This window comes from Oryctolagus cuniculus, chromosome 4 (assembly GCF_051225735.1).
Source record: "Oryctolagus cuniculus isolate XC-2025 breed Fujian yellow rabbit chromosome 4, ASM5122573v1, whole genome shotgun sequence".
NCBI classification, from domain to species: Eukaryota; Metazoa; Chordata; class Mammalia; order Lagomorpha; family Leporidae; genus Oryctolagus; species Oryctolagus cuniculus.
Genome location: NC_142870.1, coordinates 107,335,381 through 107,356,518, shown reverse-complemented (window position 1 = coordinate 107,356,518; position 21,138 = coordinate 107,335,381). Strand labels below are relative to the sequence as shown.

Here is a 21,138-nt window from a genome sequence, read left to right as displayed (position 1 = left end):
GAATCATATCAGCAGAAATTCCTCTAACATTGAATTTACTCCTTTTTTTTTTTTTTTTTTTTTTTTTAATTTGAAAGGCATAGAGACAGAAAGAGGGAGGCAGAGAGAAAGAGGTCCTTCATCCTCTGCTTCACTCCCCAAATGTCCACAATGGAGTTTCTAGTTTCTGGGTTTGACCTGGCCCAGCCCTGGCTCTTGTAGCCATTTGGACAGTGTGAGTAGATAGAAGCTCTCTTTCTTTGTGACTCTGCTTTTCAAATAGATAAGTCTTTTAAAAAAGGAAAGAACTTGAAACTGTTTAATTGCTTTGCTTAGCCAACTTACCTTGAAAGTACTTTCAGATACTGCAATGCAAAGAATTATTTTAAGAGGCTTTATTGCTTATTTTCACTGTACTAATGTAAATTAACTCCTTGTATTTGGTATGTATAGTTGATGTAAATCATAGACCTGTTTAATTTCTGTTTCGATGTGAATATGATATGCTGACTAGCTTTTAAGTCTTTTCTCATTAGCCCCAGCACAGAATAGTACATTTTTTAGTCATACTTTGTCATTTTCATGATGATGTCCAATGAATCTTAATTTAAGTAACTTAATCTAAAGTCAATTTATGTTAATGTCTTTCAGTTGATAATTATGACTATAAAAGAGGCTTTAAAAAACACTGGCAAAATTATATATGAAACTTGCCATGAAGCAAGAACCCAAAATTAAAAACCTTATAAAATTTGAAAAAACTAAGTACATCCTTAGATCACAGTATATATATTGTGATATATATATATATATTCTATATAAACCATAGATTTCCACTTTATTTTTCTAGAGAATAACTTTTCTTCAGCCCTTAAAGATTACACTCCTTACATGGGTTTTGGCAGAGGCCATGGGGTAGCACCAGCAGGTCTAAATCCCGGTGGTGGTGTCTGGTCCTTGCAGGGTTCACGAGACCGATTTCTGACCACCTTGTTGTGAATGGTGCAACTCTCACAATAATGTAGCTTCACATAGTAGGCATCGAAAACACTCGCTTCGGAGATGTCCCTGATGGCTGCGGCCTCCACTATGTTGTGGATGGCGAAGTTCTTAATGGCCTTGTCCTTGGGCATGCAGCGAGCGCAGTTTGTGCAGCGAATAGGCTGCACATGGTTGCAGCCCTTTATAGCACAGCCGTTGTTCCGTCTTTTCTTTGTCATCTTGAAACCGGGGACCTGATTTTGCTGCTGTCTTCTCTGTTGTCACCTTATGTGTCTTTTCCTTTTGCATGAATACTCTATTTAGGTAAACTTAAATCCTAACACCAGACCTTGAATTTATAATTTGTATCATTTGTTTAGTGTATTATTTATTTCTTTAATGCTTCCCTTTTGCAGTAGTCTATAAATATTATGAACACAGGAACCATTTGTGTTATTTCCTCTGTGTTCTATTATAACCTTGCATAGGATCTGAGATATTGGAAATTCTGCTCTTAAGCAGAAATTAATTATTTGAAGGCCTATTTCAGTATTTGTTTCATCTTTTGATCCTATTGTTTCTTGCAATGCTTCTTAGTGTTTTTTTTTAAATACTGGAACCTTTTATATACATTCTATCCCTTTGATGGTTTTTCTCACTTTTGCAGTCTTATGTAAACTTGAGAATTTTCTCTATACAGTTTCATCTATGATTTTGTCACATAGCAATTGTGCTTCTTATGTATAGTTACTAATGATTCATGCTCAAATGAGTTATATCTAGATTTATGTGATTAATGCTATTTTAAAGTATTTGGTCCTTAACTGTTTTTATTAATATGACTGATCATAACTTTTATATTTTCTCTGATCAGATAGCAAGAAAACGACACAAGGTTATTGGCACTTTTAGGAGTCCTCATGGGCATACTCGACCCCCGGCTTCTCTTAAGCATATTCATCTAATGCCTCTTTCTCAGATTAAGAAGGTGCTGGACTTAAGAGAGACAGAAGGTATACTCATTTGATAAATTATTGGCTAAGTAAAAATAGTTTCTATTCATTGTAGATTTGATTTACTCTCTTATAGTTTTCTAAGTTGATTAATTATATTGACCAAATTTGGTAGTATCAGAGAAGATTCTCTGAAGATCTAAAGTTGCCAGAAATGTATACCTAACTGAAATTATGTCATTTCTTTAATTGGCATCTAGTGGTGTGTGTTTGTGGGCATATGCTGGATATTAGGTGTCTGTTTTTACAATGTAAACTTTTTCCATTATTGATTCTTCTAACAATGGAAGGTTTGAATTCACAAGAAATGATTCTTAAAATCTGAGCAAGAACTTGTGTTACTCTTTCACTTGATTGTCAAACTCTGGATTTAGTAAGGATCACATAGTATGTTTAAATTATGTTATTTTGGGTTTTAGTCATGAATGAATTCACTGTTCAAAACAGGTTCTATTTTAAGTATCTTGGTCACAAAAAGTTTTAATATTTACCATTTTATTTCTTTGATTTAAGTAGACTGAGTTATTGAATTATTCTTACAATGGCATTTTAATTTAAAATTTGAATTCTTAAAATTTTAAGAAATGATCTGTTTTCTTAAACTTCATCATAGAAAATATTAAGTAACATAGAGAATACTACTTTATGCCACTTACTGAATTATTATTATCAGTTCCTTAGTTGATATACTATTACTAATACAAGTCTTTCTAATGTTTCAATATAACAAGTTGATGGTTCTTTGTTTGAAAACAGAGGGGACAGGGAGAGGGGAGATTAATTAATGTCATTGGAATTTTACTGCACTGAAGGAATTAAACTTGTATAGTGAATTATTTTCCAAGGAGTGACACTTAATATTTATGGATTTTCTGGAACCCTAGATTGCCATAATGCTTTTGCCTTGCTTGTGAGGCCACCAACAGAGCAAGCGAATGTCCTGCTCAGTTTCCAGATGACATCAGATGACCTGCCAAAAGAAAACTGGCTAAAGATGCTGTGTCGACATGTAGCCAACACCATTTGTAAAGCGGATGCTGTAAGTTCATAAACCAGTGTTGTGAGGAAAGTTTAAACTCCATGATAATGTGTTCCCCTGGAGTAAAACTATATGGTTCTAATGATATCATTAATTAAGAATGTAGGAGAGTTTTAGTTTTGTATGTATTCAGGAAAACTGGTTTGACAAGTTGTTTTGGAGATTTTTTGTAAAAGGTTAGATGCATAAAACATTTCATTCATTTTCATTTCATTGGTATTCTTGGACATGGCTGTTACAAGTTTGAGTATCCCTTATTTGAAATGCTTAGGACCAGAAAATGTACAGTTTTGCAGATTTTGGACTATTTCCAATGGCTTTACTGTTTAAATATCTCTGATCTGGAGATCCTGAATCTGAAATGCTCCAAGGTCTGAAATTTGAGCATCCCATTAGCTCTTTTTGGAGCATTTTTGATTTCAGATTTTTACATAGGGATGTCAAACTATAGTACAAAAGCGTGTTTCATTCTTTAAATCTAGAAAGCTAGATATGGGTTGTAACCTGTTGCTTTTATTGTCAGCTCAATTTACCAATCTATTTTTCTTACACCAACTCTTAAATACCATGTAATTCCTTTATGATGAGAAAATTGAAATACTGAAGTTGAACGACTTTCCAGAAATCTGGGTAGCCTGTGGTAGATCTTGGATGAAACTAGGTCCCCTGAAAGATAAGTTTTATTTCCTAAACTCCACATGTGAGGTATGACCCACAGAAATAGATCTCTTATTCTCTGCACAGCTACAGAGATTGAAGAGAAAGTGTTGGTGTAGTAGATAATTGTTTCAGAGTAATAGTATCATAAGTGAGATTTCCTTGGATGTTCTTAGGGGAATAAAACATTTTAGCATGTTAAGTCTGACCTTGAGTGATATTTAGGCATAATATGAAGTAGGTAATCCTTAATTAAACTTCCCTACCTTGAAGTTTAGAACAATAAACAGATCTTTTGATTCATTGTTTCATTTCTATGAGCCAAGAATGTGTTATTTTAAGTAAAGGATTGTTCAGTGAAGAGGCTCATAGAAGGCAACGCATACAACTAGAATATTGGCAAGAGAAAATGAAGATGGCTTTTGTTATAAACCTTATAAAACTTCTCATTATAAGGAATAATTTTTTTTCATAGTTGTAGGTATCCAAATGTAAAATGGGTTTTCTCATAGAATAGTGATTTCTTATTGTAGAAATTCTTTTGACATTAAGTTTTTTTAAAAAAATTATTTTCATTTTATTTGAAAGGCAGAGAAGCACGCAGAGTGTGAGAGAGAGAGAAACAGAAAGAGAGATCGAGATCGTCCATCTGTTGGTTTACTCCCCAGTGCCCAAAATGGACAGGGCTGGGCCAGGCTGAATCCAAGAGCCTGAAACTCAATCTGGGTCCTCACATGGGTGGCAGTGTCCCGAGTACTTGAGCCATTATTTGTTATCTCTCAGTGTGTGCATTAGTAGGAAGTTGGAATTGAAAGAATAACTGAACTTGAACCTAGGCACTCCAATATGGGGGGCACTTTACCACTGTACCAAACGCCTATCTTTAGTCCTGCATTTTTGTTAGGATGTCAGACTAGATGGTTTATACATTCCTTTTTAGATATTTGGGGAGTTTGCTAAGAAATGCAAGAACTGTCTCCCTCTTTCTGTCTCTCTGCCTTGAAACAAACAAATAAATGTTTAATATATATTAAAAGTATAAGTGATATATTAAATGCATTTAAATAATTTATGTATATATATCTATTGAATTACTAGCCAGAAGGTGGCCAGTGATAATATAACTGAATCTAAACAACAGGAAAAATTTCAGAAAGTATAATTAGCCACAAGATGGCAGCAGACATTTAACTATGTTTTCATTTGTGCTGTTTTCTATCATAAAATCCTTTCAGTCTGTTGAAATTCTTTTCTTCAGAATTATGTCTGTAAATTCAGATATTCAGTGACTTCAGCTGAGTACTTCCCTGAATTTAAATTTTACACATAACACATAGTACATTTTTAAAAAGCTTTTAGTCAGTGTTTTGAGAACATTTTGTCACATTGCAGAGATTTTTTTTTAAAGATTTATTCATTTATTTGAAAGTCAGAGTTACACAGAGAGAGAAGAAGAGGCAGAGAGAAAGAGAGAGAGAGAGAAAGAGAAAGAGGTCTTCCACCCATTGGTTCACTCCCCAATTGGCCGCAATGGCCAGAACTGCGCCAATCTAAAGCCAGGAACCAGAAGCTTCCTCCAGGTCTTCCCATGTAGGTGCAGGGGCCCAAGGATTTGAGCCATCTTCTTTACTTGCTACACCACAGTGCCGGCTCCAAGAATGTATTTCTAAGTATGGAAGTCCAAAAGATGTAAAACGTCTCTGATTTTTTTTTGTTTTTGTTTTTGTTTTTTTTTTAGTTAGACTTATGTATACCTAGCTCCTAGTCCAGGGCCTGCCTTTTTTTTTTTTAATTAAAGAGTTTTACTCATTTATCTGAAAGGCAGAGTTACAGAGAAAGAGGGAAAGACAGAGAGAAAGGGAATCTTCCATACACTGGTTTACTCCCCAGATGGCTGCAATGGCCAGGCCCAGGCTGAAGCCAGGAGCCTGAAACTTCATCCGATCTCTCATATGGATTGCAGAGGCCAAAGTACTTGCTGCTTTTCCAGGTGCATTTCTAGGGAGCTGAATTGGAAATAGAACATCCAGGACACAAACAAGCACTCACATGGAATGCCTGTATTGTATGCAGTGGCTTAACCCACTGTGCCACCTCACCAGCTTCTCTGATTCTTTTGAATAAGTAGTTTTTGTCCTCCTTTTATATATGAGGGTGCTTCAAAAAATTCATGAAAAATGCACATGAATTTTCTTTTAAAGATTTATTTGTTGGGGCCAGTGCTGTGGCTCACTTGGTTAATCCTCTGCCTTGCAGCACCGGCATCCCATGTGGGCACCTGGTTCTAATCCCAGTTGCTCCTCTTCCAGTCCAGCTCTCTACTGTGGCCTGGGAGGGCAGTGGAGGATGGCCCAAGTGCTTGGGTGCCTGCACTCACATGGGAGACCAGGATGAAGCCCCTGGCTCCTGGCTTTGGGTCGGTGCAGCGCTTGCCCTAGTGGCCATTTTGGGGGGAGGGGGATGAACCAATGGAAGGAAGACATTTCTCTCTGTCTCTCTCTCACTGTCTATAACTCTTCCTGTCAAATAAAAAAATTATATAAAAAAAGATTTATTTGTTATTGAAAGGCAGAGTTAGAGAATGGCAGAGAGAGAGAGAGAGAGCGCTTCCCTTCACTGCTTCACTCCCCAATTGGCCACAACAGCTATGGCTGGGCCAAGCTGAAGTTAAGAGTCTGGAACTTTATCTGGATCTCCCACATGGGAACAGGGGCCCAAATATTTGGGCTATTTTCTGCTTTCCCAGGTGCATTAACAGAGTGCTGGAATGGAATTGGAGTAGCTGGGACTTGAACCAGCACCCATAGAGGATACCAGCATTGCAAATGGCAGCTTAACCTGTGGTGTCAAAGTGCCAGTCCTGCACATTGACTTCTAATTTATTTTTCCATGAACTTTTGAAACTGCCCTCATATTTCTTGGTGCCTTAAATAATTGGAACTTACTTTAATTAAAAGTAAAATAAGTGCAACTATTTTATTATGTACCATTTGTCATGCTTATTTATAAATGACTTAAGAATTAGAATTTTCAGGTTGAAAGAACTTAATCTAATAATATTTTACATGTACAAGTAAGGCCAGCAGCAGTGACTGATTAAAGCTAACACTGAAATCTAGAAGTTATCCTAATTTTGGTCAAATCTTATTATTAGCTTTTTATCATTCTGAATATATGGCCCCTTATGTTGTTGTTTTAATATTAAGATTAAAAATTTAATCTATTGAAAATCTTATCAGAATACTTAGGTATTTTCAGTTTCTTCCCAAAATGTAATCTTTAATTGTGTGGTCCAATTCTAAGGTTTATAAATTACCTGAAGTTAGATGGTAGCTTTCATGAAGCCATTATAAATTTCTAATCTCAAGTGTCACAGTATAATTTTATTAATAAAAGAGTTTAAGCATTATCATATCACCCTTTCCCCCAATTTGATTTAGTTTGGAAGAAACTTGATAATTAAATGTCCTATGCTACAATTCAGTACCTTTGCCACTAACCCTTTATATTTCTTTTAAAAATCAAACTCTCCTATGTCTTAGTTTAATTATTATCACTGACTAATTATGAGTAGTAGTATTCACTTGATGTTTTTAAACTAGTAAGTGGAATTTCTATTTACTGTTGAGTGAAGCTAGAACATATATAAAAGTTTGTGCTTGTGAGCCAATAATGTTTATAATGAAAATGTGATTTATACTTGAAATTATAGATATTCTGTTAGTTATGAGGCATACATATTAAGTTAATATAAATGTCTGTAATTTGGTATAACTTTAATTTGGCCAAATCAGAAGCTCTTAGCTATAAACTTGATTACAGTTTGAAGAAATCACTGAGGCACAGGCTAAGGGAGGGAACATATCACAGTAGAAATTTTTTCCTTGGCATCTGGGAGTTTGAAGACTAGTTTAGGATGAGAGTTGATAGAAGAACAGAATAAAAGCTTACTAATTCGTGTCTCAACTGACTTAAACTTCCTACGAATTAATACATACAAATAGGGGTCTGAAATGTGGCTGAGGCTCACTTTATTCTGAAATTAATACCATGATTCTCAGCGGGAGAGGTTGATTACCACTTTCTAATTTTTTTTAGATTTATTTATTTATTTAAAAGGCAGAGTTATAGAGAGGGAGAGACAGAAGCAGAGAGAAAGGGATCATCGATCTGCTGGTTCACTCCCAGATGGCAGCAGCAGCCATCGTTGGGCCAGGCTGAAGCCAGGAACCAGGGGCTTCATCAGGTCTCCTATGTGGGTGCAAGGGCTCATATACTTGGTCCATTTTCTGCTGCCTTCCCAGGCACATTAGCAGGGAGCAGGGTTGAAAGTGGAGCACTTGAATGGTGCACATACGGGATGCTGGCAACACAGGTAGTACTTGCTATGCCACAGTGCTAGCCCTATTTTCTAATCTTTAGTTCAGCAAATTTGTCTTTCAAACTAGTTTCAGGTGCATGTGAATTTGGGACTTATTGAACAAATCTTGCTGTTTAAAGCTTCTTTAATGCCTGACATACTTTGAAGAAATCATAAAGTGTTTTTAATTAGTATGTTATGAAAAATGAGGTTTGGTTATACTATAAATTCATTTTTATTTTATTGAGAGATTATTTTTTAGAAAACTTTTATTTAATAAATATAAATTTCGAAAGTACAACTTCTGGATTATAGAGTTTTTCCCCCCATAACCACCCTCCCACCCGCAAACCATCCCATCTCCTACTCCCCCTCCCATACCATTCTTAATTAAGATTCATTTTTAATTATCTTTATATACAGAAGAACAACTTGGTATATACTAAAGTAGTAAAGATTTCAACAGCTTGCACCCACACAGACACAGTGTAAAGTACTATTTGAAGACCAGTTTTACCGTTAATTCGCATAGTACAGCACATTAAAGACAGACACCCCCGTTGTTGATTAACAGTTGACACTCTTATTTATGATCAGTAATCATCCCAGGCTCTTGTCATGAGCTGCCAAGGCTATGGAAGCCTCTTGAGTTCACCAACTCTGACCCTGTTTAGACAAGGCCATAATCAAAGTGGAAGTTCTGTCCTCCCTTTAGAAAAAGGTACTTCCTTCTTTGATGGCCCGTTCTGAGAAAGATTATTTAGAGAAAGATTAAAAAGAGTTTTTTTTTTTATTTGCAAGAGAGAATGGGAATTTGTGAGAGAGTAATGAAATAGGATTACTGAAATTAAGTTCCCCCATTTTGCACATTTGCCTGTGATCTACCTTATTTACCTTTCCCTCTGCAGAGAAAGAAAAGAAATAGGTCTTGATAGCTTAGCAAGCAGCTGTGCTGTCATCCTAACTACTATATTAGTGAGCTACCTAGATGTTTACCCTATCAATCATTCTGAACTCAGAACTGCTAGGAATGTAAAAGACCTTATCTTCATTGAGAGAAAACATTGATAGCCATCTCGTCCCTTTTTATTTCATGGGTGGTTATTATATGCTTAGTAATTGCCTTGGTTTGAATAGGTATGGCTGCTCAACTAATGGTAGACATTTAAACTTTAAACCTCAAAGTCTTATGTTAATGGTACTAGGAGGTTGGAAACATTTATCCAGTTATTGGGTTTAGGAGATGGGCTCCTCAGGTCATCGTGGGTGTATCTTTGGAAGATAGGTTTAATTCAAGCTTTTATCACCAACTTTCTAGGGAGACCTGTCTGTTTTCTTGCCATGTGATTATTTTCTACACACAGTCTGCCATTGCCTCATCTGATGCCTAACCAATACTGCCCAACTATCAGGGCCACCCAGTCTATGACTGTGAACCCATGAGTCAAAATAAACCTCCTCATTAGTAGTTTATATTTTAGATAATTAGTTTTAGATCATTTGTTACAAGTTATTAAAAGCAAACTAAGATTATAGTAGTTAAAAATCAACAATAAGAAAATTGAGAAGCTCTTTCCTAGGCGCATTAGTAGGGAATTGCCCCAGAAGCAGAGCATCCAGGAGTCAAACGAGTGCTCCAATATGTGTTGCCAGCGTTGTGGGCAGTGACTTAACCTACTGTGCCTCTACACCTGCTGGCCCCTAAAATAGTTGAAGGACAATCTCAAGGACTGATAAGGCAAGGTAGAACCTTTTCTTTTTCTGTTCTCTCAGTGAGAATATATATTGAAACAGTATATCCTTTTTATCCGTAATTTGATAATTTCACAACGTGTACATGTATTGAAACATCACCTTGTACTCCTTATATATATATAATTGTTTATCAGTTAAAATAAATTGAAAAAATTTTCTCTTGAATGCTGAAAAAAAAAATCCCAAAACCGCAAGCAGAGTGACATAGAGAGGGAGAAGCAGTCTTCCATCTGTCTTCCATCTGCTATTTTGTTCTTCATAGCTAGGGCTTGAGCAGGCTGGCGCTAGGGACCCAAACTCCATCTAGGTCTCTATTGTGTGTGGCAAGGACTCAAAATATTTGAGCTGTGATCCTCTGCCTCCCAGGCACAATAGCAGCTAGCTGAATGGGAAGCATAGAATAGCTGGGACTTGACCCAGGCACTCTTGTATGGGATACAGGTGTCCCAGATGACATCTTAACCTGCTGTGCCACAGTGCCCGCTCCAGTATACCCTGTTTGGAAATCAGTTTATATACCATGAACTCTGAAAATGTTCACACACATTCTTTTTGTGCACTTTTATTGTTCTAGCTTAGAAAAACACTAGAATAATGTTCAAAATTTTTACGTGCAAAAATATTTACTTTGCTTTCTTTTGTGTAAAATGTATATAAAAAATTTACAGTTTTAAATTTTTAGGTGGGTGTACAGTTGAGTAACATTAAGTATATTCATATTGTTTTGCTGTGTTATGACCATTCATCTCTAGAACCTTTTTATCTCCCTAAAACTGGGACTCTGTACCTATTATATGAGAGTACTTTGAAAAGTTATAGAAGATACATAGTATGATAAAATTATGAATGATTTCAAAGTGTTGTACACTAAAATAAACTTATAATTCCATTTTCCATAAACTTTTTGAAGGTCAATAATTCACCAATATCCCACTTAAAATGTTCTAAAATAATAGAATGATAAAATTAAGGTGTTATCAGAAAAGACTTTTTAGCTGTTATGAGTACTTAATGACAAGGAAAAATGCAGTATATAGAAAATTGAAAAGGTAACATATAAAACTGAATAGCATTATTCCAATTTTGTTATAAAACTTACACATGTAGAAAAAATATGTAAGAAATATGCCAAAATATAAGTAGACAACTTTTTTTTTTTTTTTAAGATTTGTTTATTTATTTGAGAGGCAGAGTTACAGAGACATTGAGAGACATAGAGAAAAGTCTTTCATCCGCTGGTTCACTCCCCAAATGGCTGCAATGGATGGAGCTGGCCCAATCCGAAGTCAGGAACCAGGAGCTTATTCCAGGTTTCCCATGTGGGTGCAGGATCCAAGCACTTTGGCCATCCTCTGCTGCTCTCCCAGGCCATAGGCAGAGAGCTGGATCAGAAAAGGAGCAGCTGGGACATGCACTAGTATCCAAATGTGATGCTGGCGCTGCAGGTGGAGGAACAGCCTAATATGCCACAGTGCTGGCCCCAGAGATACAACTTCTATCTGATAGGTTCACTCCCCAAATAACTGCAATAGCCAGGGATAGACTAGGCTGAATACAGGAGCCAGGAACTCGCTGGTTCTCCCATGTGGGTGACAGAAACCCAAGTACTTGGGTCATCATCTGCTGCCTCCTTGGCACAGTAGAAGGAAGGTGGATCACCATGGAGTAACTGGGACTCAACCCAGGTAGAAATCTTCTAAATTAATTTGTTAGTTAAATTTTTTTTAAATTAATTTATTTGAAAGGCAGAGTAACAGAGAGGGAAAGATGCTCCATCTGTGGCTTCACTCCTCAAATGCCTGTAACAGCTTAGCCCAGAACTCCATCTGGGTATCCCATATGGGTGGCAGGAACCCAAGTACTTGGGCCATTTTCTGCCTCTCAACCACATTAGCTGGCAGGTGGATTGAAAGCAGAGGTAAGATTTGATCCCATGTAGTCCAAAATGGAATGCAGGCAGTTAGTGCAGATGGTTTCTTGACATTCTTTTGGATGAATACACAGTTGTCTGATGGATGTTAGTGATGGAGAGCTAAAGCAGCACTTACAATTGTACAGTATAATATATAACATCTTGTTTGTAAAGAAACTTAATTAACATTTTATTTCAAAGTACTTGTGTGTATTATCTTCCTTTAACCTTATAATTACTTATAATATTATACCCTTACAATAGAAACATCCTTCATAAAGTTCAATAAAATTTTCTGTGGCCCAGAATGATGGTGCTAGAGGATATTCATGTAGTAATAAAGTAATGAGGCCATTTACTAATTTATAGTCTAGATTTACAAACTTGAAGTGAAAATTGTAAGAGGGCTATATGTGAACATTTTGTCCAACTTGCTTTCCTCTGAAAGCCCAAACATAATTTGAGCAGGTAGTATTTTGAGTTATTTGGGTATTAGTTGTCTTCTTTAAGGTTAATTTTGGTTAGTGGTTCTTTTTTGTTTTTAATTTATTTTATTTATTTGAAAGAGTTACAGAGAGAGGTAGAGACAGAGTGAGAGAGAGAGAGAGAGAGGTCTTTCATCCACTGGTTCACTCCCCAGTTGGCCACAATGGCCAGAGTTGTGCCAATCTGAAGCCAGGAGCCAGGAGGTTCTAGGTTTCCCACGTGGGTGCAGGGGCCCAAGGGCTTGCGGCCATCTTTTACTGCTATCCCAGGCCATAGCAGAGAGCTGGATTGGAAGAGGAGCAGCTGGGACTAGAACTGGCGCCCATGTGGGATGCCAGCGCTTCAAGCCAGGGCTTTAACCCTCTGCACCATGGCGCCGGCCCCTGGTTAGTGGTTCTTAGCCAACTTTGATCTTTGGGGGTGTGATTCAAGCTGTGAAATTTCTCCTCAGAAAAGCACATGTTGCTCATGTACATACAAAGTTTACATGCAGTTTCAAGTAAGTTGCGTACTCCCTGATTTCTAATCCTTGTAACTGTGTGAGCTCTTGTTCACAGGTTTGGAATCTGATTTAGAATCCTTCCGGGTGCTAATTGAGGAAGAAAGGGAAAGATCTTAAAGAAAAGAGTTTGTGTTACTGTTTTTCTACCAGACTTTTTCAGTATTGTTTGTTGAATTTCAAAGTTGGAAGATATTATATTGCTGTCTGTTTCCAGTTGCTTTGATATCCATGGTCCGTGTCATGCATTATTCATTTATTGAATGCTTACTTTCCACTATCATTAATTTGGTATATTTCAGAGTAGAAATCATGTTAAACAAATCAAACATCTTGAGTAGCTTCATGTATTAATACTGCCATATGTAAGCATGTACTTAAGATTTGATTTTGCTGGCGCCGTGGCTCAATAGTCTAATCCTCCACTTTGCGGCGCTGGCAACCCGGGTTCTAGTCCCGGTCGGGGCGCCGGATTCTGTCCCGGTTGCCCCTCTTCCAGGCCAGCTCTCTGCTATGGTCCGGGAGTGCAGTGGAGGATGGCCCAAGTCCTTGAGCCCTGTACCCCATGGGAGACCAGGAAAAGCACCTGGCTTCTGGCTTTGGATCAGCGCGACGCGCTGGCCGATGCGCTGCGGCCATTGGAGGGTGAACCAACGGCAAAAGGAAGACCTTTCTCTCTGTCTGTCTCTCACTGTCCACTCTGCCTGTAAAAAAAAAAAAAAAAAAAAAAATGATTTGATTTTACAGTTTGTGTTTTTAAATTTTAAAATAAAAAAATGTTATTTTTTGACAGGAGAATCTTATGTATACTGTGGATCCAGAATCCTTTGAAGTAAATACAAAAGATATGGACAGTACATTGAGTAGAGCATCTAGAGCAATAAAAAAAACTTCCAAAAAGGTGAGCTTTGGAGAAGTTATTTGACCTATATCTAAAATATATTTTTCAAATTATATTAAAATAGCATTGCCATAAGGATCATAAAAATAGTCCATACAACAGAGTTGTTCTGTTTTAGAAAATGACTCACAGAGACAGTAATTTTAGTTGACTTCTTTGCCACAGTGATTATGGTAACTTGTTATTGATTCCACTCTTATTATAGTGATACTCTGTGAGCTGTATACTTCAGTAGAAATGACTGTTAGTGTTTATCTAGATATGTGTGCATTTATCTAAATATTGCCTCCAGATATTTTTTGAGCAAAGAATATACAACAGAGTCAGATGACCAGGGATCTATTCCTGACTCTTAAAAGTGTGTTTTGTTCTTTGCATGATGAAGATAATTTCTTCATTTATCAGAGTTATTGGTGAATAAATAAGTATGTTGGTAATAAAAGTAGAACTAGACTTTCAGGGTTCCAAAGGCAATTTGCAATTAGATAGTCATCTTAAATTTACCAGGTGTTTTCTTTTTCCCTTTGAAGGAGAAGGCTTGCAATATCTTTGTGTCTCCCATCATTTAACACATATGATGTATAATAGATGAACATATTAAGTGATGATTTAAATGAACTTTTCAGTCTTTCAATAAAGACATTGAGGTTCAGTGGTTTTAGATTAAAGATTTTATAACTAAATGATGATGGAATCAGACAAGAATCCAGATTTCTTCTCTTCCAGACTAGGTGTTTCTCCTCTTACCTTTCTTTTTTTGGCTGTATAGTAAAACAGTCTATAATGTACTGCATTTTCTTACTGCTTTATGCCCAAGAAATTCTAATTTTGCCATATGTTATTTGCAGAAAAATTTTGATGTTCCTTCGCTGTTTTTTCTTTATATATAAACATTCTTCTCAGCTGTATTAATTTTGTCTAGGCTTAACCATTGGCAACTCTTTTAACTCTAGGTTACCAGAGCATTCTCTTTCTCTAAAACTCCAAAAAGAGCTTTCCGAATGGCTCTTATGACATCCCACAACTCAGCGGAGGGAAGAAGCCCTACCAGCAGTGATAAGCATGTAGTGAGTCGTCTGTCTAGCACATCATCATTAGCAGTAAGTGATTTTGATTCATTGGACTACTTGACTTATTCATGCAGTTGGTAGAGAATTTATTAATTTTGTTTAAATGGAAATTTTAATGTCTCCATTTTGATGTTTCTCTAAACTTTTTACTTTTTTTTTTTGAAGATTTATTTACTTATTTATTTGAAAGACAGAGATACAGAGAGGCAGAGGCAGAGTGAGAGGGGTCTTCCACCCGCTGTTTCACTCCCTAAATGGCTGCAGTGGCCGGAGCGAGGCCCATCTGAAGCCAGGAGCCAGGAGCTCCTTCTGGGTCTCCTGCATGGTTGCAGGGGCCCAAGCACTTGGGCCATCTTCCACTGCTTTCCCAGACCATAGCAGAGAGCTGGATTGGAAGTGGAGCAGGTGGGACTCAAATCGCTGCCCATATGGGATGCTGGCAATGCAGCTGGTAGCTTTTCCTGCTACACAGCGCTGGCCCCTAAACTTTTAGCTCTTATTGGGTAAAGGCCAATTGAGAAAGGCCAGTTGAGAAAAGCTTCATAATTAATGAACTAGAGATATTCAGTATGGAACTTTATTGAGATTATAGTTGTTGTTGTTGTTGTTGTTTTTGTACAGGCAGAGTGGACAGTGAGAGAGAGAGACAGAGAGAAAGGTCTTCCTTTTTCCATTGGTTCACCCCTCAATGGCTGCTGTGGCCGGTGTACCGCGCTGATCCGAAGCCAGGAGCCAGGTGCTTCTCCTGGTCTCCCATGCGGGTGCAGGGCCCAAGTACTTGGGTCATCCTCCACTGCCTTCACAGGCCACAGCAGAGAGCTGGACTAGAAGAGGAGCAACTGTGACAGAATCGGGCACCCCAACTGGGACTAGAACCTGGGGTGCTGGTACCACAGGCGGAGGATTAACCTAGTGAGTCATGGTGCCGGCCAAGAGATTATAGTGTTTTAAGATCTCTAAAAGAGAAACATGTTTCAATGTGACTTGTCACTTTACTAGTGTGAATAGTTATAATTCTGTTTATATAGATTGATTCTAATAATAGCAGAGACTAAGTTTGATTCCTTTTGCTATTTCTGTGATGAGTAAAATATAATCTCTGAAGCTGAATTTCAGATGATACAGGTTTTAAATTTGTGTATATATTTTTAAATTTTTTCTAAATATTCCAAGTTCTCACAATAAATGAATTATTAAATATGTAATTACTATGAAGGGCATTTCTAATATGTATTACTGCCATTAAGTATCCGAGTTCTTTGTACAATTATTAACCTAACCTACTGAGGTTAATAAAAGCAATTGACTATCACTTCTTAGCTTAGCAAGTTTCTTACTCTTATCAGCATTTTTGTAGGTGAAATAAGAGGTCAGTAGTACTTACTTCATGGTATTGTAAAGAAATATGAGGGCAGTTCAAAAAGTTTGTGGAAAAATGAAATTAAAAGTATGCGTTTTTTTCATAATGCCCTTTCCCCGTATATTATGAAAAACATTTTTTGAAGATGTATTTATTTGAAAGGCAGAATTGGAGAGAGAGAGAAAGAGAGAGGTCTTCCATCTGCTGGTTCACTAGAGCTGGACCAGGCCAAAGCCAGGAGCCAGCAGCTTCTTCTAGGTCTTCCATGTGAGTGCAGGGTCCCAAGCACTTGGGCCATCTTCTACTGCTTTCCCAGGTGGATTAGCAGAGAGCTGGGTTAGAAGTGGAACAGCTGAGACTTCAACTAGCACCCATAAGGGATGGATGCCTGCATCATGGGCAGCAACAGCTTTACCCACTACATCACAATGCTGGCCCCCAAAAGATTTTGTCATCAAAATAAACTCAAACTTTTAATTCTACTTTCCACAAATTTTTTGAAGTACCCTCCTGTGTGTTTGTGTGTGTTTGTAAAGAAAAATCTTGTATATGCGTATGATGTGAATGATATGATTATAAACTTAAAGGCAATTTGTGTAATGATTAATTCTGGAACTGGAATGTTCAGATCCTTAATCTGCTACTTAATAACCATATAACTTTCCACAAATTATTAAAGATTTTTTAATTTTTGTGTCTGTAAAATAAAACTAAAATTGTAAGAATTAAGTAATTTAATATATATAAAGTGTTTAGAACATTACCTGGCTACCATTTTTAAATGAAAAATGTATAATATATAAATGTATAGGAAAGCTTTTAATCCTCAAGTATTTTTTAAAAAGCTTTAAGTCTTTAGTTAACACTTCAAAGTTATGGCTAAAACTATATTATACAGATTTTTGATAAAGATTAACCTTAACCAATGGTAGAAAAGTTGTGTTTAGTTGGCAGCAGAAATATATGCAAAAATAATTAAAATTGACAAAATGCAGATAAGCATTCATTTATTAAAATTGGATTATAAGTGTTCTTGAGGCCTAAATACTATCTCTGTTGTTTTTTTTTTTTTGCATTTATGATAACTATTTTAAGTATTGCCTTTCAAATGAAGGTAAATGAATTTATAAAAACATTTTTGAAGAATAATATATTTGTGGTTATACCATTTTTTATGTTGATAGTATACATAAGAAAAGTATGTAAAATAGCTTAAAGACATTCATGTCTTCTCAATTGCTTGTTTCTGTTCTAACAGATTACCCATTCTGTTTCCACAACCAATATAATTGGATTTACTAAGCATGTTTATGTTCAGCGCTCAAACTCTACTCGTGGGCGCTCTCATTACTCCTGGTTTCGATCTATACATCATTCTGCCTCCCGAGCTAGTTTTTCAGAGATACTAGAAGGAAATATTGATTTTCAAATTTCAAAAAAGTTCTACCCAAGTCATCTTTGACATTTGTGAAGAATTAGGAGATATGCTGAGCAATAATGGAAACAAGCCTCGTGAAATTTAATGTGAGCTTATTAGCTATTTGAAATTTGTGTTTCTTGAAAAGCAAAAGTATTCTTTCTCCCCTGAATTACTTATTGGGTGGATGGGGACTTTAGGATTCACAATTTTATTACTGTGTTAAATTTACAACAATTTAGGCTTAAAAGAATTTCTTTGAATATTGCCTCGTAATATTTTTGTAAGGTAATTTAGTCTTAATTTTAGAAAAAGAAAAGATGCATTAGAAATTTTCTTATTTAAGAAAATATCATTTTTTAAAATTTGAAAGGTGAAATTAGACAGGGCAGAGGTGGGGCAGGAGACAGAAAGCTTCCATCCTCTGGTTAACCTGTTAACGCCACAATACCGGCCCCATAAAATATCATTAAATTAGTTATTTTTTAAGATTTATTCGTATATTTTGTAAGATGTACTTGCATATATATATTTATTTGCTTATTTTTCAGATTTTAGTTATTTGAAAGGCAGAATTACATAGAGAGAGGGATGAGAGAAGTGGGGGGTCTTCCATTTGTTGGTTTGCTTCCCTGATGGCCGCAATGGCCAGAGCTAGGCCAAGGCGAAGCCAGGAGCCAGAAGTTTCTTCTGGTTCTCCCAAACACTTAGGCCATCCTCCACTGCCTTCCCAGCCTCATTAGCAGAGAGCTGGATCAGCAGTGGAACAGCCAGTACACAAATCAGTGCCCACATAGGATGCTGGCACTTCAGATGATGGTGTAGCCTACCATGCCACAGAGCTGTCCCTATATTTTTTTTTTGGAAAGAGTTACACAGAGAGGTTTCTCAAATTCAAGCCTCCTGATTTTTTTTTAAAGCATTTTTTTTTTTTAATTTGAAAAGCACAGTGACAGAGAGAAAGGGAGAGAGAGAAAGATATCCTCCATCTGCTGGTTCACTCCCCAAATGGCTGCAGTGGCCAGGGTTGACTCCCGTATGGGATGCTGGCATCACAGGCAGTGACTTACCTGCTGTGCCATAATGCCAGCCTGAAGGGTTGGTCTTTTTATCTCACAAATTTGCTTACTAATTTATAATTATTTTTAAATAACCTGAAACACTGAATCATTAATATTTTGCAGAAGAAGGTTAGGTCACTAATCCCTGTAAGCCAGGATCTGTCCCAATTGAATTAACATCTAGTTAACTACTCCAGCCATTTGGTTTGTGTTTTTAGAATGCTAAATAATTCTCACTATGTTTTTGCCCCATTCTCCTCCCTTTTTAAAAAATTCTTTTATTTAAAGGATTTAAAATTTCAAGTTCAAGTGCCTTTTACCTAATTTTTATTATAACTTATTAAATGTAGACATAATAGGCTTGATGATGAACTATAGAATCTCTTAAAAAATTTAAACATGAAATATTGTTTTATCTTTGCAGGGTATCCCGTCTCCTTCCCTTGTCAGCCTTCCTTCCTTCTTTGAGAGGAGAAGTCATACCTTAAGCAGATCTACAACTCATTTGATATGAAGCTTTAAAAAAATCTTAAATTACAGAAATGTATTAACATTTCATACTCGAAAGAGAAACTGACTTAAATGGTACTTGTAATTAGCACTTGGGGAAAGCTGGAGAGAAGATGTTTAACACTAAAGTATACATTTGATTTTCCTCTTGAAAGAGTAAAGTTTATGTCTTAACAGTTTTCAAGTTAATGCATGTAAAAAAGTTATATTGATTTTGATGTAATTTATCTCTTTGAATTCCTCATTCAAAGACCAATAATTTAAGTTATTCATGATATCAGTAGCTTTGCAATCCTGACACAGTAAATAAATTTTATTGATGGGTACCAAATACTGCTGTAAATCTATTTGTATAGTACCCATGAATGAATTTGTGGAAATACATATTTGTGAATCTCAATTTGTACAGAAATTAAATAATACTACAGTGCTTACTGGATAAAAACCTGCATAGATTCCTGATGAAGTAGTGGATCTTGTATCACATGGACTGTTTATTTACTGCTCTTGCAGTTTATTTTCTTCTCAGATGTTTTCAAGTTCTAGCATGTGGATTATAAATGATTTTCCCTTATTAATAAGAACACTTAAAGGGGATTGCTTGAAAATACTTTGCAAATTGAGACAATAACAAAGATTAAAAAATATTGTATTTTGTGAAAGCAAGTTACTGGTAAATACTTGTAGCTGGTTCAGAGACAAATATTTATGGTAATTTTAGCCACTAGCAAATCTTGATTTAGTTTGATAGTGTGTGAAATTTTATTTTGAAAGATAAGACCATGGGAAAATTGTAGTAAAGACTGTTTATATTTTTTATGAACTAATTCTAAAGTTACCATTAGTTTTACTAATCTGCTGTGAAATACATAGATGTGTATATGGTCAACATTTTATTGTGGTCTTATAATTACATTTAAAACTGAAAATTTATTTGCTGTTATAAAATATTTTTCAAAGCCTGATGTCATCTTTTACAATAGTCTTTGTTTTTTGATAGTCAGGAATACAAAATAATCAAGTTCCTATGAATAAATGCATTTTTTATTTCCTATATGTTTGGGAGTAAGGCAAATGTTTAATTATCACATAACAATTTGTAGTCATCTGCTTTAATTGTTTAATTGACCAAGAAGTTTTTCTATGCTATCTATGTACCACTTCAGAGATTAGTATATAACCCCTTTTTTGCTATATTTTAAAAGCAGTTATATTAGTAAGAACTTTGTAAATAAATACCTAAAATCCAAATATATTTGATGTCTCAAGTCTTCATTCTTTCGGTTGAATTTTCATAGGCAAATATTGATTCCTTCATCAACACCTGCTTTGTTATGTATTTGCTTGCTTGTTTATTTGCTTATCCTTCCTCCATTAATATGCTTGAGCATTTGTATGCTGGTCTATCTGTAGGGTGGGCATTTCTGAATTCTTCTTGTAGAATAGAGGTAGTGAATATTATGATATCGTACATTAGATTTTGTGTTTTTGTGTAACATTTTTCTGGGAGAGAATACATAAACTTTATCATTTCTGGAGGAATAGAAGGAACTGTGATTCCTTCCAAAGGGTGAGATTTCCAGAGATAAGGCATGAATTTGGAAAAGTATTGGGTATTTACTGGCAAAATATAGCAGATAGTTAATTTTAGCTTTAAAGAGCATGTTTCTGGTTTTTGTCATTAACTATCTGCTGCTTAGGTTTTGGGTATATCCTCATTATCAGATGAAAGCCATGTGCATATTTTTCATGTGTTAAGATGTGGAATGAAAGGACTTCAAAAACTGTGGGAAATAGGATTAAGAAATAAGTTTGTAAATAATAAGTTTGTAAATAATTTTGAAATTCATGCATAGTTTTTCTATGAACTTTTTGAAGATTTTTCATGCCATGAATGGATATTAAGTATAGTCAAATTGTTCTTTCTCTATCAAGAAAAGAATGTATGTTTTATTTATGATAAGAGCCTTTCAGCTGCTTTAAAGCTTTTAGTCATCAAATAGTGTTTTCCTAAGGATTTCATTGTCAGGAAATTTATCGGTATGAATTACATTAGCAGCTTAAAGGAGAAAAGCTTATGTGTTATCAATAGGTTCTGAAAGATTATCTAGTAAAACTTAACCACTTTTTTTTTTTCA

At 35.9% G+C, this 21,138-nt stretch overlaps 1 protein-coding gene and 1 pseudogene across 5 annotated transcripts in view; one reads left to right on the top strand and one right to left on the bottom strand.

Annotated features, from left to right (window-relative positions):
* Positions 1 to 20,255, top strand: part of ECT2 (epithelial cell transforming 2) — a 71,634-nt gene extending 51,379 nt beyond the window's left edge. For 2 of the 5 annotated variants that reach the window (XM_002716427.6, XM_008266501.5), the window contains 5 exons: positions 1,835 to 1,973; positions 2,858 to 3,012; positions 13,475 to 13,582; positions 14,536 to 14,682; positions 18,915 to 20,255. In XM_002716427.6, coding sequence (XP_002716473.1) covers positions 1,835 to 1,973; positions 2,858 to 3,012; positions 13,475 to 13,582; positions 14,536 to 14,682; positions 18,915 to 19,004 — 639 coding nt within the window. In that variant the 3' untranslated portion in view covers positions 19,005 to 20,255. Of the gene's footprint in view, positions 1 to 1,834; positions 1,974 to 2,857; positions 3,013 to 13,474; positions 13,583 to 14,535; positions 14,683 to 15,273; positions 15,565 to 17,270; positions 17,537 to 18,914 lie in introns of all 5 variants that reach the window. The other 3 variants (XR_007924607.3, XR_016232551.1, XR_016232550.1) reach the window with 3 other exon arrangements.
* Positions 867 to 1,307, bottom strand: LOC100356310 (small ribosomal subunit protein eS26 pseudogene; annotated as a pseudogene).
* Positions 20,256 to 21,138: the final 883 nt, after the last annotated feature.